The sequence below is a fragment of the Musca domestica genome, unplaced genomic scaffold (assembly GCF_030504385.1).
Source record: "Musca domestica strain aabys unplaced genomic scaffold, Musca_domestica.polishedcontigs.V.1.1 63, whole genome shotgun sequence".
NCBI classification, from domain to species: Eukaryota; Metazoa; Arthropoda; class Insecta; order Diptera; family Muscidae; genus Musca; species Musca domestica.
Window position 1 is genome coordinate 891,069 of NW_026712370.1, and position 15,744 is coordinate 906,812.

Here is a 15,744-nt window from a genome sequence, read left to right on the forward strand (position 1 = left end):
AAGAAAAAAAAAGGAATAAATTCGAAATGTATGTAGTACAAGAGAAAATTATGTACGGGTGAGATAAAAAACCTGAAACAAAAAACAAAAAAAAAAAAAAAAAAATTATGGCAAACGCCATAGTTTTTACATTTTTTTTTTTAATTTCATTGAATGAAATAGTTAATTAAATAGGATCAAATTTTAAAATATGTTTAGATTTGTTCGAAATGACCACCTTTGGCACGAATTATGGCCTTCAAACGGCCAATGAAACCGTTACACGCTTCCTCAATGTGGCTCTGCGGTATTTTGGCTCATTCCCGTCGAAGCGTTTGCTTGAGTTTATCGAAACTTTGGTATTTTTTTGTGCCAACTTTGCTTTCCAAAATACTCCAGACACAATAGTCCAACGGATTGGTATCTGGCCATTTTTTAACAATTCTTGGATTCCAAGAAATCTTAATCCAAAAATATCCAAAATGTTGTAGAGGGGTGAATTTGTCTGCTCTTGGCAATGTGAACATTCAAAACACCGATACACGTGTCTTTTATTTTTAGCTCAACTTTCATAATCTGCTTTATTTTTCACGTAATTATTTTTTGTGTTGCTAGTCTTAGCATGTTTCAAACGACCATTCATCCATCTAAACATTTTCATCTTCATCTTCAATTGGAAAGTGGATAAAATTGGCACTAAACCTAACCTTGTGACTGGCACCAAACCGACATTTCTTAACAACTCCCCCACCTCCATTTCGTATGTTGCACTTGTTTCTCTTTTTATATGACGTTGCTGTTGTTGTTGTCTGTAGTAAATAGTAAATTGTTTTTTTTTTTTTTTTTATTGGATATGGTTTTCTTCCCAATACCAACAACCAACCTTGCGGCTGTAATGTGCAAACAAACAAAGAAAAAATTGGGAAATTAAAAAAAAATAAATATATATTCAAATTTTAACACGCATTTGTTTTGTTTTTATAATGCACCTACTATGTAAGCTTTACAACCAACCAACCACCACCACTTCCACTTTTTCCACCACACTCATTTTCCTTTAGTTGTATTTCGTTATAAACATTTGCCTGCGAGTTTGTAGCTAATATTTTGCCTTTCTTTGGAATGTTTCAATTTCATTACAGCCCCATCCATTGGTGGACTCAGTGGTCTCGGCAATTCCCGACCCATCGCCACTGCCCATTCCCGGCACACCCTCCCCCGGCAGTAGTTCAGCGTCAACAGCATCGGGATCCGGTTCGGGCAAAAGTAAATACAGAAGCCTGAAAACTCCATACGGAGACTCATAACACTTTCCCTTTACTCTTTTTCCCTTTCTCACCAGGTACGGATACAATCAAACGAGGCATCTCACCGGCTTCCGTTAAACAAGTCAATATCCAGGAGTCCGTCAGCTCGTATTCGCTCAGTCAGAAAAAGTCCGATAGAGATTCACTCGATACCCAACACACTACAAATAATGGCCACCACCTACAAATCAACAGCAACAATAATAACACCAATCCATATGCAACACCATCACCAACAGGCACATCATCCGGCGGCACAGCTGCTCATGGGGCGGCATTGACGGCGGCAGGTAGCAGCACGCGCAAAGGTGTTGATTTTTACGAACCGCACAAATCTCAGACCAAGAGCGACGATGACAATAATGGTGTGGTGAGCAGCAGCAACAGCAGTGGCGGCATCGGCGGCATAAGCAGTAAATATGGCGGCGATTCGGCTTACAAGTTACGAAGTGCCTATGCTTCGTCGGGGGGTAGCGGCCTGGACCACAAGCCCACCAGTTCGCTCTCCACCGAAGAGTACAAGGCCATGCGCAACAAGTCCAGTGCATCGTCATCATCGGCCTCGTCCCAGGCCACGGTTTTGAGTGCTGGTTCGGCAGGCACTTCGGCAACGACCACCTCCTCGGATGATTCCGATGATTTGGTTTCATACAAATCTTCAGCTTCGACCAATGCCCTATTGGCCCAGTCCCAGGCCATGACAACGACACAGCTAATGTCCAAGTATTTAAAGCGGGAACCTAGGGTACAATTTACACCCATCAAATCACCGGATTCTCCCTCGCCACCAGGTGGCAGCAGTCTACCCAGAGGTACGTACCATCTTACCAATAGCAGCCGAAATATACACAGCGATATCAGCAGCATTGGTGGTACGGCCACTTCGGCCAGCTGCAACAGCCTGGGTGGAAAATACACTCTCGACAAAAGCGATAGGGCAGCATCTCCATCGAAGTCAGCACTCTCCAGTAGCCTCAAGGAAACGCCAGCACTGGGTTCATCAGTCTCGGCCACATCGCCAGGATCTGCAATGTCAACAATTTCAACTGGACGCCGTCTATTCGATAGCCTGGCCTCCGAAACCTCCGACTCAGCAATCAGCCGTTCGAGGACAGCTACATCCACCACATCATCATACAATAACGACATTAGACACTCGGTAGCAAGTAGTAGTACTCATATTAGCAATAAGTCCACAACAAGCTCAGAACATCGTTCATTCGGTAGTAGTCTCTTTAGCAGCGGCACTGAACGCAACAGCGGCAGCAGTGCCGCCTATTCGAGCAATGGCTCAAATGGCTCGACCCACTATGGTACATTGCCCAAACAAAGTATCTCGGGGGCGACTCTGTTCAATACATCGGCCTCAACATCATCGGCAACGGCCGGTGGTGCAGCGGGTGCATCTGGCACGGCCAGCAGCAGTGGTGTTAGTTCCATGTCTGGCTCAGCCAGTAGTTATGATTTTTATACAAATAATTCCTCCTCCTCCTCATCGGCTTATTCAGGTTCAAGTAGCGTATATGGCACGACATCTCGACCCTATGCCAATGGTGGTAGTGCCGCCTCATCGAATGGGGCTGGTAACTATCACACATTGGGTACATATCGTGTCCAGTATGCTGCCACAAATCCATTTCTAGATGCATTTGATGCTCCCTCGGAAAGTACGTCCACCACCACCACGACGACGGCGACCAATGCCAGAAATGGTAATGGTGGAGGTGGTAGTGGCACGGCCAGTAGCAGCGGCAGTGATCATCGTTCATCAGCGATGGCTGCTTTCCATTCGAGTGGTGGTGGCAGTGGTAGTGGTGGTGAAGTGAAAAATGGTAGTGATGAATATGACGATCTCAAATAGGTAACAACAACGACGATGAAAAAGAGACGATGGCATTCTCCAATTGTTCCTTGTCATTTATCACAACTAAATAACAGTTACAACAACATCAAAAAATAACAAACATGACTCAACGGCAACAATAACAACCATCAATGTAGTAATCAAATCAATTAGTAATCGTTCATATATTCCAAAAACACTCACACACACACACACACATCTAAATCAAATCGAATTTCATACAACATATTTGCTCACAGAACTTCATTAATAGAATAAACTCATCAACAGAGGCCGCTGTAAAAACATGGTAAGGGAAGTGACAAAAATGACTCATTGTGATCCCATTGAATGTGCGACAAAAATGTTTCTTCGTAATGAATAATATAACGCTAAAATTTTGCAGATCGGTCCATCTTAGGGCTTTTTTTTGTAGCCCCCACCATTCTATGGAGGGTATATTAGCTTTGTCATTCCGTTTGTAATTCTTTGAAATATTCATGATAGACCCTACAAAGTACATATATTGTGGATCAGCGTAAAATTCTAATACGATTTAGCGATGTCTGTCTGTCTGTCTGTTCTAATCACGCTATCATTCGAACGAATTGAGATAGATGGCTAAAATTCTGCACAAATTTGTATTTACAGGTTAAGTTCGTAAATGGGCGGTATCTCCCGATATTCGTCATTTTGATGGTTTTAGCAAAATCATCAACCCAATTGTTTTAAATTTTGTATTCGAACTTTGAAATAGGTACTACAGCCCATGCCTAAAAATTTCTTATGCATGTCCACGTCTTCGTATAGCCCCCATATAACGACACCTCCCTTTATTCTGTATTCTAATGATTTTTGCGACATTATTCAACGGAATTGCTTAAAAATTCGTATTTGAAAATTTTAATGGGTACTAAAGCCTAGGGGAAAAATTACTAATGCAAGCCACGTCTTCGTATAGCCCTCGTATAAAAGTCATAATTTAAACGGTATTTTTCTGAAAATTTTCAAGTTCCTTTCAAATGGTAGAGGGTATTAAAAGTTCGGAACTTAGCGCCTATTTATACCCTACACCACATAGTGGTAAGGGTACTATGTCTTTGTGCATTTGTTTGTAACAGGCAAAAGGAAACGAGATAGACCCATAGTTCCTTTTGATGATCTGCATAGAATCACATTCTGAGTCGATTTATGCATGTCCGTCCGTCCGCCCGTCCGTCTGTCCATGTATTTTTGTAAACAAAGTACAGTTCGCATTTATTGCCCTATCCAGATGAAATTTTGCACAAATCATTTGTTTGGCCCAAGAACAAACCCTATTGAAATTGAAGATATTCGGTCAAAATTTAGATATAGCTCCCATATATATGTTCGCCCGATTTGCTTTTTATTGTGCACCAAACGTGTAATATCAGTCCGAATAGCATGGAATTTTGCACGTACGATCAGATTGGACCTTAAAATAAGTATGCCAAATTTGATCGAAATCGGTTCAGATATAGCTATAGCTCCCATATATATTGTTCATCCGATTTGTTATCTTTGTCCTCCGCAGCCGTAATATGCACTCTGTAACAACAATATTTGGGGAAATATATCAAATGCAGCTCAGAAATACCTTTGCTAAATTTTATCGAGATCGGTTCAGATTTGGATATTGCTCCCATATATAACTTCGTCCGATTTACATTTGATTGTGCACCAAACGTCTAATATTTGCCCAAATGGGATGAAATTTGGCACTTACGACCGAATTGAGTCTAGAAGCTAGAAGCTACGTCAAATTTTGTGAAGATCGGTCCAGATATAGCTATAGCTCCCATATATACTCACTCCGTAACAACGATATTCAGGGAAATATATCAAATACAGCTCAGAAATATCTTCGACAATTTTTATCGAGATCGGTTTAGATTTGGATATAGCTCCCATATATATCAAATGGAAAATACAAGTCCGAATTTAAAAGATACAAATGCTTCGGCATATTTAGTTCTTTGAACTTTAAATTATATTTATAATCGTAGCGTGTATGATTTTAACTGTTATGCGGAGCTCTACTAAATTAGCAAAGTGGTGTAGGGTATCATAAAGTCGGCCTTGCCTGACTTTAAGGCTTTCTTTACTGGTTTATTTCTGTTGCGGTGTAAGTTCTTGTACTTTTTGGAATTTCAATGGTTTTTTCAATATTCTCCTAATGAAATATGGCGATATGTTCAGCTTACGAGCCATTTTTTGGTCACTGCGACGTTGATGTTGTTGTTTTCTTCCGTCCACTTCCTTGACGTCGGTTTACGCTACCAGTATCATGGTAACGAGCGATGGTACGAGACACAAAATATTTATTCACATTTAAATGCTGGAGTGCTCTAACGATAGCCTCTTGTGGTTTTCCAGCCAAATGTAAAAAAATCACACTATCACGCTTGAATTCCATCACGAATAACTTAATTAATAACTTACTTAATAACTTAACGTCATTATTGTCACTTCCTTTTTCTTTAGGGTAATTCCATATTTCCATAAAATTTCTCATCAAAAAACATTACTAGCATTGCAAATGACATCATCATACCACATTCATCTGAATTTCAGAACTTTACACACACACACACACATTCCACTCATTATTATCATAATCATCAAGAACAACAATAAACACCATAATACGAAAATAAATCAGCCCAACAACAGAGAAAACAATAATTTTTATTCGTTCATCTAACAAAGAAAACAAAAACAAACAACTTAACAACAACAACTTAAAGAATGGGAAAAATGCTAGTATTACATTTTGAAATAATCTCCTTTTTTAAATATTTACAATTTACATACAAATTTACAGTAAACATATACGAATAAACAAGCAAAACAAATATTAATGAATAATATTTAACGTAATGTATTGTAATCTTTAAACAAAAACAACAAAAAAAAATACAAAAGAAATATTTAAGGCAGCAAATTTAACAATTCTAAAAACATAAACATCATAACTTTTTTATTTAAAAATATATATTAAAAAAAGATTAACATTCAAATCACATAACAGGACAACCACAACAAAGAACTGACTCACACACATTAACACATAGAAACATTCCATACATCCATATATAAATATATATGAAAAAAATGACTACAGTAATTGAAAACCAAAAATAATATGAATTATAATAAGAAATGAAAACAGAAACGAATTAACGAATTTTTCAAATAGGTAATATGATGATGATATGTGGCAATCCCAATCAGACAACTACTACTACTACAACTAATATTCATACTACATACAAACAACAAAATGACAAAAAGAAATACAACAACAAAAAAACAACAACAGAAACTACTACTATTCTAATTATGATTATGCATTATTACTACTAACCATTACTTACAACAGTTGCATATTTTTATAATATTGTCCCAGTGTATATATGTATGTATAAACCTCATACATATATATTTACCGGGCAATTATTGTAATTATATTTAACTGTTTGCTTATCTATGTATATGTATAAACAAAGCAACAACAACATTCTCATTATAAACCGACTTTTTTATATAATCCTATTTTTTCTCCCTCCCAAACGAAAAAAAAAAACTAAAAGAAAAAAAAACTCTCTTAAAACTCTTTACAAAGCTGAATTTACAAAGGATATACACTGAAACCAAAAACAACTTATATAACAAATTTATATATAATCTATATATATAAATGAATATATTATTGAGAATATAAATTAACGGCAAGTATTTTGTGAAAATCAATTCATCCACAGTCATATTTGATTAGAATTTCAGAAAAAAAAAAAAAAAATAATTGGCTTTTCATATTTTTTTTCTTTCTGGGTTGCACTTTTAAAAAAATCGTAAATTTGAGCTATTTTTCCGTTATTTTGCCTATAAATTTTATGATTGATTTATTTAATTATATTTTTTTAGTGGCCAGAGGGGACAGAGGTGTCAATATACTCGTATTCTGAAACAGAGTACTTTAAGAGAATATATTTGAACAAAATACTGTTTTTATACCCTACACCACAAGGTATGTCTTTGTGCATTTGTTTGTAAAGGAAACGAGTGGACCCATAGTTCCTTTTGATGATATGCATAGAAACACATTCTGAGTCGATTTATGAATGTCTGTCTGCCGTCTGTCCATGTATTATTGTAAATAAACTTCAGTTCGCATTTATTGGCCTATCCAGATGAAATTTTGCACAAAACATTTGTTTGGCCCAAGGAAGAACCCTATTAAAATTGGAGATAATCGGTAAAAATTTAGATATAGCTCCCATATATATCTTCGTCCGATTTGACTTTTATTGTGCACCAAACATTTAATATTAGCCTGAAATGCATGGAATTTTGCACATACAACCAAATTAGACCTGAAAATAAGTATGCCAAATTTGATCGAAATCGGTTCAGATATAGCTATAGCTCCCATATATATTATTCATCCGATTTGTTATTTTTGTCCTCCGCAGCCGTAATATGCACTCTGAAACAACAATATTTGGGGAAATATATCAAATGTAGCTCAGAAAAACCTTTGCTAAATTTTATCGAGATCGGTTCAGATTTGGATATAGCTCCCATATATAACTTCGTCCGATTTACCTTTTATTGTGCATCAAACGTCTAATATTTGCGCAAATGGGATAAAATTTGGCACTTACGACCGAATTGAGTCTAGAAGGTAGTATGTCAAATTTGGTGAAGATAGGTTCAGATATAGCTATAGCTCCCATACATATTGTTCCTCCGATTTGTTGTATTTTTTACCCACAGCCGTAATATGCACTCCATAACAAAGATATTCAGGGAAATATATCAAATACAGCTCAGAAATATCTTTGCCAAATTTTATCAAGATCTGTTCAGATTTGGATATAGCTCCCATATATATATATATTTGTCCGATTTCAAATTAATTTTGCACCAAATGGGCAATACAAGTCCGAATTTAAAAGATACAAATGCTTCGCCATATTTAGTCTTTTGAACTTTAAATTACAATTATAATCATAGCGTGCATGATTAAATTCTCCCATAAAATCTTTTAATTGTTATGTGGAGCTCTACAAAATTAGCCGCCCGACTTTAGCTCTTTAGAGTCTATTCTCTTTCTGTTGCGGTGTAAGTTCTTGCACTTTTTTGAAATTTCAATTTCGAATGGAATATTGCGATATGTTCAGCTCACGAGGCATTTTTTGGCCACTGCGACGCGGGTTTCGATCAAGTCGCTACTTTACATTTCGAACCATTTCTGCTCATGTTGCTGTTTTCTTCCAAAGTATATATTCTGGATCAGCGAAAAATTCTAAGACGATTTAACGATGTCCGTCTGTCTGTTGCAATCATGCCACCTTTCGAAGAAATTGAGATAGAAAGCTAAAATTTTGCACACATGCTTATTTCGCCAGTAGGCAAGATAAGTTCGTAAATGAGCTTTGTTCCCCATATAACGGAACCTCCCGACATTCGGTATTTTTATAATTTTAGCGACATTATTTTCGCTTATTGTTTGAAATTTCGTATTCGAAGCTTCTAATGGGTACTACAGCCTGTGCCTAAAAATATTTTATGCAGGTCCACGTCTTCATACAAAGTGAGATAAAAAAACAGGAACAAAGTCAAAAGTCATAATTTTATTTTATATTTTTAATTTTATTGAAAGAAACCAAAAAATCTCGGAAATAGCATCAAATTTTAGAACAAGTTTTGATTGATTCGAATTGGTCATCTTTGGCACGAATTATGGCCTTCAAACGGCCAATGAAAGCGTCACACGCTGCCCGAATATTGTTCTGCGGTATTTTGGCCCATTTTCGTATTTGAAGCTTCCAATGGGTACTAAAGTCTATGCCTAAAAGGTTAAGATCATCATTTAAACGGAATTTGTCGGATTTTTTTTTTTTAATTTTTAACGTTTCTGCCAAATGGTGGAGGGTATTAACAGTTCGGCCCGGTCGAACTTAGCTGCTTTGTTAATTATTTTTTACTAAAATCTACCATTAGAACTTTGATTGGTCCCTTTTTTTCTCGTATATTTGTTATTCACCTCAATTTTCATAACCTACATCACAAGTTGGTCAGGGTATTATGTCTTTGTGCATTTGTTTGTAACAGGCACAAGGAAACGAGATAGAATCATAGTTCCTTTTGATGATCTCCATATAATCACATTCTGAGTCGATTTATGCATGCCCGTCCGTCTGTCCATGTATTTTTTAAACAAAGTACAGGTGGGCACCAAACGTGAAAATTAGTATGCCAAATAGAAGCTAGTATGTCAAACTTGGTGAAGATCAGTTCAGATATAGCTATAGCTCCCATATATATTGTTTCTGCGAGTTGTTATATTCGTTCCCCACAACCATATATATATGCACTCCGTAACAACAATATTTAGGGAAATATATCAAATACAGATCAGAAATATCTTTGCGAATTTTTATCAAGATTGGTTCAAATTTGGGTATAGCTCCCATATACAAGCCCAAATTGAAAAGATACAAATGCTTCAGCATATTTAGTCCTTTGAACTTTAAGTTATAATTATAATCATAGCTTGCATGATTTAATTCTACCATAAAACTTTTAATTGTGAGGTGAAGCTTTAATAAATATGCCAAGTGGTGTTGGCCCCGCCCGACTGTAAGACTTTCTTTACTGTTTTTTTTTTTTTTTTTTGATAATGATTGTAGTGTATGTTCAAAATATTTATGGCCCCTCTGGTTTATTATTTTTTTTATTAAAAACATTATACCTAAGAATTGGACATCTTCATCATCATTGCATTGCATTTGTACTGAAATCTTTACTAAAATTACAAAAGTAATAATAATAATACAAAAACCTAACAGTATTCTATTAAAGTTTATACACATGGAGAGGAGAGGTGTAATAACAGCAGCAGCAGCAAAGAACAACAACAGTGAAACAACAATAATAAGGTTGACTTAATGCATTTAATTATTAACACAGCAAAACAAAAAAAAAACTAAATGAACTTTATTAGATTACGACTAAACGATTATACAGATTAAAATTATAATACATAATTATAATAAACAACAACATAAAATAAATAAAAAAATTATAAGCATTGCATTACCAACCAACCATTTAGCTAGGCAAACTAACCAACCAACAAACCAATCCATAACCACTTCCTCAGAACAAATTATGAAGTATAAAGAAATTGAAAAAATAAAAACCAAAAATCCTTAAGCTCTCCTTTTTCGATCTATATACAACATACAAAGCAAAACCTAACCGAACCTAAATGCACTGTAATTTTTTTAAATGAAAACAAAAGCAAAGCAAACCAATCACAAATTACGACCAATATTATTATACCTACCATATACATATATACAACATACAACAATACAATACAAAACGATACCATACTTATACATACAAACCCAAAACAAAATACCTACCATATACATATATAGCTATACATAAATAGTACTAATAAAAAAAATCCCCCAAAAAATATTCCAATTGCTCTATTATGCAGATACATATAAATATGAATATATATTTAATATAAATATACATAAACCACAAAAAATGAACAAAGAACAAACTCCATATAACATTCCAAAGCAAAGTAGGAAGCAAAAAAGAAAATTAAAACCAAAAAAAATACTAAATATAATATCTTTAAAATAATTCAACTATCTAATCAATAAAATGCTACTATTCTCGTATGTACACAAAAGGCGAACTAAATTAGAAAATAACAAAAAAACAAAAAAGCTAGTCATGGAAAACTATTTTCCAAAAACTACATTTTTGCAGATTCCATATTTGTTGCTAAGATCTAAATTTAGTTTTCATTAATCATGAATGTTTACATTTCTTTTATTTATTTCATAATATTATTATTTTGTATATACGTATAATTAATCATGTTAAAATTGATATTTAAAAATCGGAACTTATTATGGCGTTATATAAGCTTTTTTTTAATTTATTCCTAATTAGAAAATAAATGTATTTAAATGATCTAAAAATTGAATTCGAATAAACTGTTGAAATAGTTAAACGCCGATTTTGTACTCTGTCTCCCATTTTTAGGCAACATGACTCAGTGAGAGAGATAGAGAAGAAGAGAGACGCGACCTAATAGACATCGGCTGTGCCGTCTACGACATATTTAATTAATATACTCATTCTATGAAGGGTATGTTAACTTTGTCATTCCGTTTGTAAATCCTCGAAATATTCATAAAAGATATATATTCCGGATCAGCGTAAGACGATCTAGCGAATTGAGATAAAAAGCTAACATTTTGCACACTTAGTTTACCAGTAGGCAGATTAGGTTCGTAAATAGGCCATGTCGGTCCACGTTTTCGTTTAGCCCCCAAATAACTGTACCTCCCGATATTCGTTGTTTTCATGATTTCTGCAACATTATTCACCGGAATCGTTTCAAATTTCGTATTGGAAGATCCTAATTGGTACTACAACCTATGGCAAAATATTTTGTATGCAGATGCAGATCTTCGTATATCACCCATATAACGACACCTCCTGATGTTCGGTATATTCAAGATTTTTGCGACATTATTTATAGGAATTATTTTGAATTTCGTATTTGAAGTTCTTACTGGGTACTACAGCCTATGACAACAATTTTTATATGCAGGTTCACGTCTTCGTATAGCCATCATATAGCGGTACCTCCCAGTTACCAGTAGGCAGATTAGGTTCGTAAATGGGCCGACATCCACGTTTTCGTTTAGCCCCCATATAACTGTACCTCCCGATATTCGTTGTTTTGATGATTTCTGCAACATTATTCAACGGAATCGTTTCAAATTTCGTATTGGAGGATCCTAATTGGTACTACAACCTATGGCAAAAAATTTTGTATGCAGGTGCAGATCTTCGTATATCACCCATATAACGGTACCTCCTGATGTTCGGTATATTCATGATTTTAGCGAAATTATTTACCGGAATTATTTCGAATTTCGTATTTGAAGTTCTTACTGGGTACTACAGCCTATGACAACAATTTTTATATGCAGGTTCACGTCTTCGTATAGCCATCATATAGCGGTACCTCCCAGTTACCAGTAGGCAGATTAGGTTCGTAAATGGGCCGACATCCACGTTTTCGTTTAGCCCCCATATAACTGTACCTCCCGATATTCGTTGTTTTGATGATTTCTGCAACATTATTCAACGGAATCGTTTCAAATTTCGTATTGGAGGATCCTAATTGGTACTACAACATATGGCAAAAAATTTTGTATGCAGGTGCAGATCTTCGTATATCACCCATATAACGGTACCTTCTGATGTTCGGTATATTCATGATTTTAGCGAAATTATTTACCGGAATTATTTCGAATTTCGTATTTGAAGTTCTTACTGGGTACTACAGCCTATGATAAAAATTGTTATATGCAGGTTCACGTCTTCGTATAGCCACCATATAACGGTACCTCCCGATACGGTCAGTATTTTGACGATTTCAGCAAAATTATTCACCGGAATCGTTTCAAATTTCGTATTAAAAGATCTTAATGGGTACTACCACTTATGGCAAACAAAATCGTATGCAGCTCCATGTCTTCATAAAGTACGGCTTTCACTTAAGTGGTGGTTTTCGGATTTTTTTTAAATTTCCTTCCAAATGGTGGAGTGTATTAAAAGTTCGGCCCGAACCTAGCTGCTTTTTTTACTTGTTAAACGTCAAATACCTAGTCAAACCATAAGAGATTTGACAAAAAATAGAGGATGGTTCTGCCCCCCACTTACAAACCCGATGTGTGCTTTGAGCCTTACCTTATCCTGCTCAAACTGGAATAGATTCTTTACCAATACCAAGTATTGCCGATTTGTTACTCTTTCCACATTGTCCAATAATTTATGCTTCAATTGTGACGTATTATATGCGATAAGGTTCGATCTGCGAGTAACTCAATCTTGGTGTTTACATGTGTTTGGATTATCATAATATGTTCTATATGGGTCTGGTGTTCCCGTTCCGCTGCTTTTGTTCCCCAATGCTTATACGCTCATTTCATTTTAACCTGTTGTCAAAATCCATAAACCGATCAGGTTTGAAAGGTGAGCAACGCACTAAAACGAAAGTTGAACAATGAAACTGAATGTTCTAGACGAAATGCGATTTTCATCCACTGAATATCGAGGTCTTATGCATTTGCCAACTATGTGTGTTTCCTTTTTTCCTAGAATTGATGCTTCCTGAATTTTAAGCAGAGAGCGCTTTGTTCGATAATTTCTCTATTTATGGTTAAAAGCCATGACCTTATTAGGTTTGATGGGTGGGCATCGTAGTAAGCCTCTTGGTGTTCGTGTATGCTTCGGGTCAATCTGTAAATCTGCAATGTGTACTATTTATTAACACAGTATGTTGCATATGAACCATGTAGGCCCGATTTTCTTATTTCCGCTAAAAAATTTAAATAGAGTTCACTTTATCAGATTTTTTCTCTTTTTCCATTATGATATATAACTTAAAAACTATGAACCGGTCTGGTTTTTGGTTAACAACAACATCTTGGAACTTTTTTGAAGAATGTGAAATTTGGGCTCCTGTAGTTCTATCTGCCATTCCCCAACGTTGTAGGAATAATGGAGAATATACTAAATATCGGCACCACTTTAACGGCCATATATCAAGGTCCGCTTAAAAGAAATACTAGGACTTACTGCTCTTGTTTTTATATCCTTCACCATGGATGGAGGAAATATAACTGGTATTGTAATTTTTACTTGAAACCCGTCTCTGCACACGAAAATCTAATAAAACCATGGACAAATAAAGGTATAGACTTAAAAGTTTTCAATCCTTCCGATTGGTTGATCATTGGGACAGTAAAGCCACTCAGGGCTAGTGAAGTCACTCGACTTCGAAAACTATTTATTAATTGTTCTGCTATTTAAGTTGTATATTTTAATACAATACAACTAGTCCTTCTAACTAGTTTATATTGAACAAGTAAGCAAAGGCTATAGTCGTACGGGGCCGACCATGTAATACCCTACAACACTAAAATATGTTCGAAGTCCCTTTATATGCAAATCCATTTTGGAAGATTTAGTTTTTGAAATAATGCCAAAGAGCCCTGCCCAGAGGTTAAACTTAGGTTTTTAATCCGGAGAATTTGGCCAATATTTACGAACTCCGTAGTATTGTGTATTCAAAACAATTGCACAATAAAGTTGTGGTCCATTTTAAAGCTAAATATAATCCAATGATCATTCAAAATGCTAGACTTCTTCTCTGTCCTCAACTCTCTTCCGATGTGAAATTCCGTCCAACTACAAAATTAGAAAAAAAATAATTTTTTTTAGCCATTTAATCCTCTAAATGCACCTCTAAATGTACTTCCTAAGAACAATACGCTTCAATTCCGACTCACCCCCATGCAAAATTTCGTGAGGATCGGACGATAATTGCGACATACATATAATAACCTCAAAACGTAGTGTTGGGGGGTGTAAAAATTTAGAAAATTTAAAATTCAAAATTGTAAGTCAAATTGAAAAAATCGCACGCGATAAAAAATATGAAAAAATGGGAAAAAATGAAACAAAATTTATAACTTTTTTATTGGTATATTACCCCGCCATTTTCTTAGATTTTATTCTTTTTTGGCAAGAGACCATTCCGAATTGATGTGAATTGTGAAAATCGGCCCAGCGGTTCTTGATTTATAAGGAGAATAAATAAGATCAATTCTTTTACATATGTATTGTACCTATTTTGCTATATATCCGATTTCTTGGCTATTAGCATCACTGTAATGGTCTGAAGTGATCTTTTAATGTATTTGTGATATGGCTGGGATTAAAAATATTCGCGGTTTACTGGAAATTTTCCTATTTTCTAACAGAAAAGTTAGGGTCTATTTTACCCGCTAATTATTGTCCGATGGCCGCCCAAACTTTAACTCCACGTAAATTTTCGCGTCGATTGGTTCATAATTGTGACCTATAGAGCAACTGCAAAATCAGGAAAATTGTCCATTTCAACCCTTAAATATCGTGCGATCATCTCCAAAAACAATAGGGTTCTTTTCTGACCCTAACCCCACCTCCATTTTCAATTTCGTGAGGATCGGTTCATAATTGCGATCTGTAGCTTGATTACAAATTAACATGGTCAGACGGACAGACGGACGGACGGACATACATAGCTAGATCGACTCAGCTCGGCGAGCTAGGAAGACCCATATATACTTTCCTATGTGGGAAACGAATATTTCGAGGTGTTACATAATTTTTGGCCCAATCAAACTTATAATTCCCCCAACACATAGTGTGGTAGGGTATAAAAATTCCTCCTTTTTGAAAATGGTTATAGCAACCATTATTTCGTCATTTAAGGTATCGATCAAGTTTTTCTTTTTGTAGTTTTTCCAGACACCCTACAACACATAGTGTTGTAGGCTATAAAAATTCCTCCTTTTTTGAAAATGATTATAGCAACCATTATTTCGTCATTTAAGGTATCGATCAAGCTATTGCAGAAGCTATCTACTCCATAGCCATATTAAGTTCCGATGTTGAAAACCTAAAACTTATTTATGTAAATTGCAAATTAAA

The 15,744-nt window shown here is 35.4% G+C and overlaps 1 protein-coding gene across 1 annotated transcript in view; it reads left to right on the forward strand.

Annotated features, from left to right (window-relative positions):
- The window catches only part of LOC101895560 (rho GTPase-activating protein 100F), a 77,953-nt gene extending 71,025 nt beyond the window's left edge, over nt 1–6,928 (forward strand). Inside the window, exons 13-14 of the mRNA XM_059129636.1 lie at nt 1,122–1,245; nt 1,322–6,928. Of these exons, the coding sequence (XP_058985619.1) occupies nt 1,122–1,245; nt 1,322–3,147 (1,950 nt within the window). The 3' untranslated portion in view covers nt 3,148–6,928. The remainder of the gene's footprint in view (nt 1–1,121; nt 1,246–1,321) is intronic.
- Nucleotides 6,929–15,744: the final 8,816 nt, after the last annotated feature.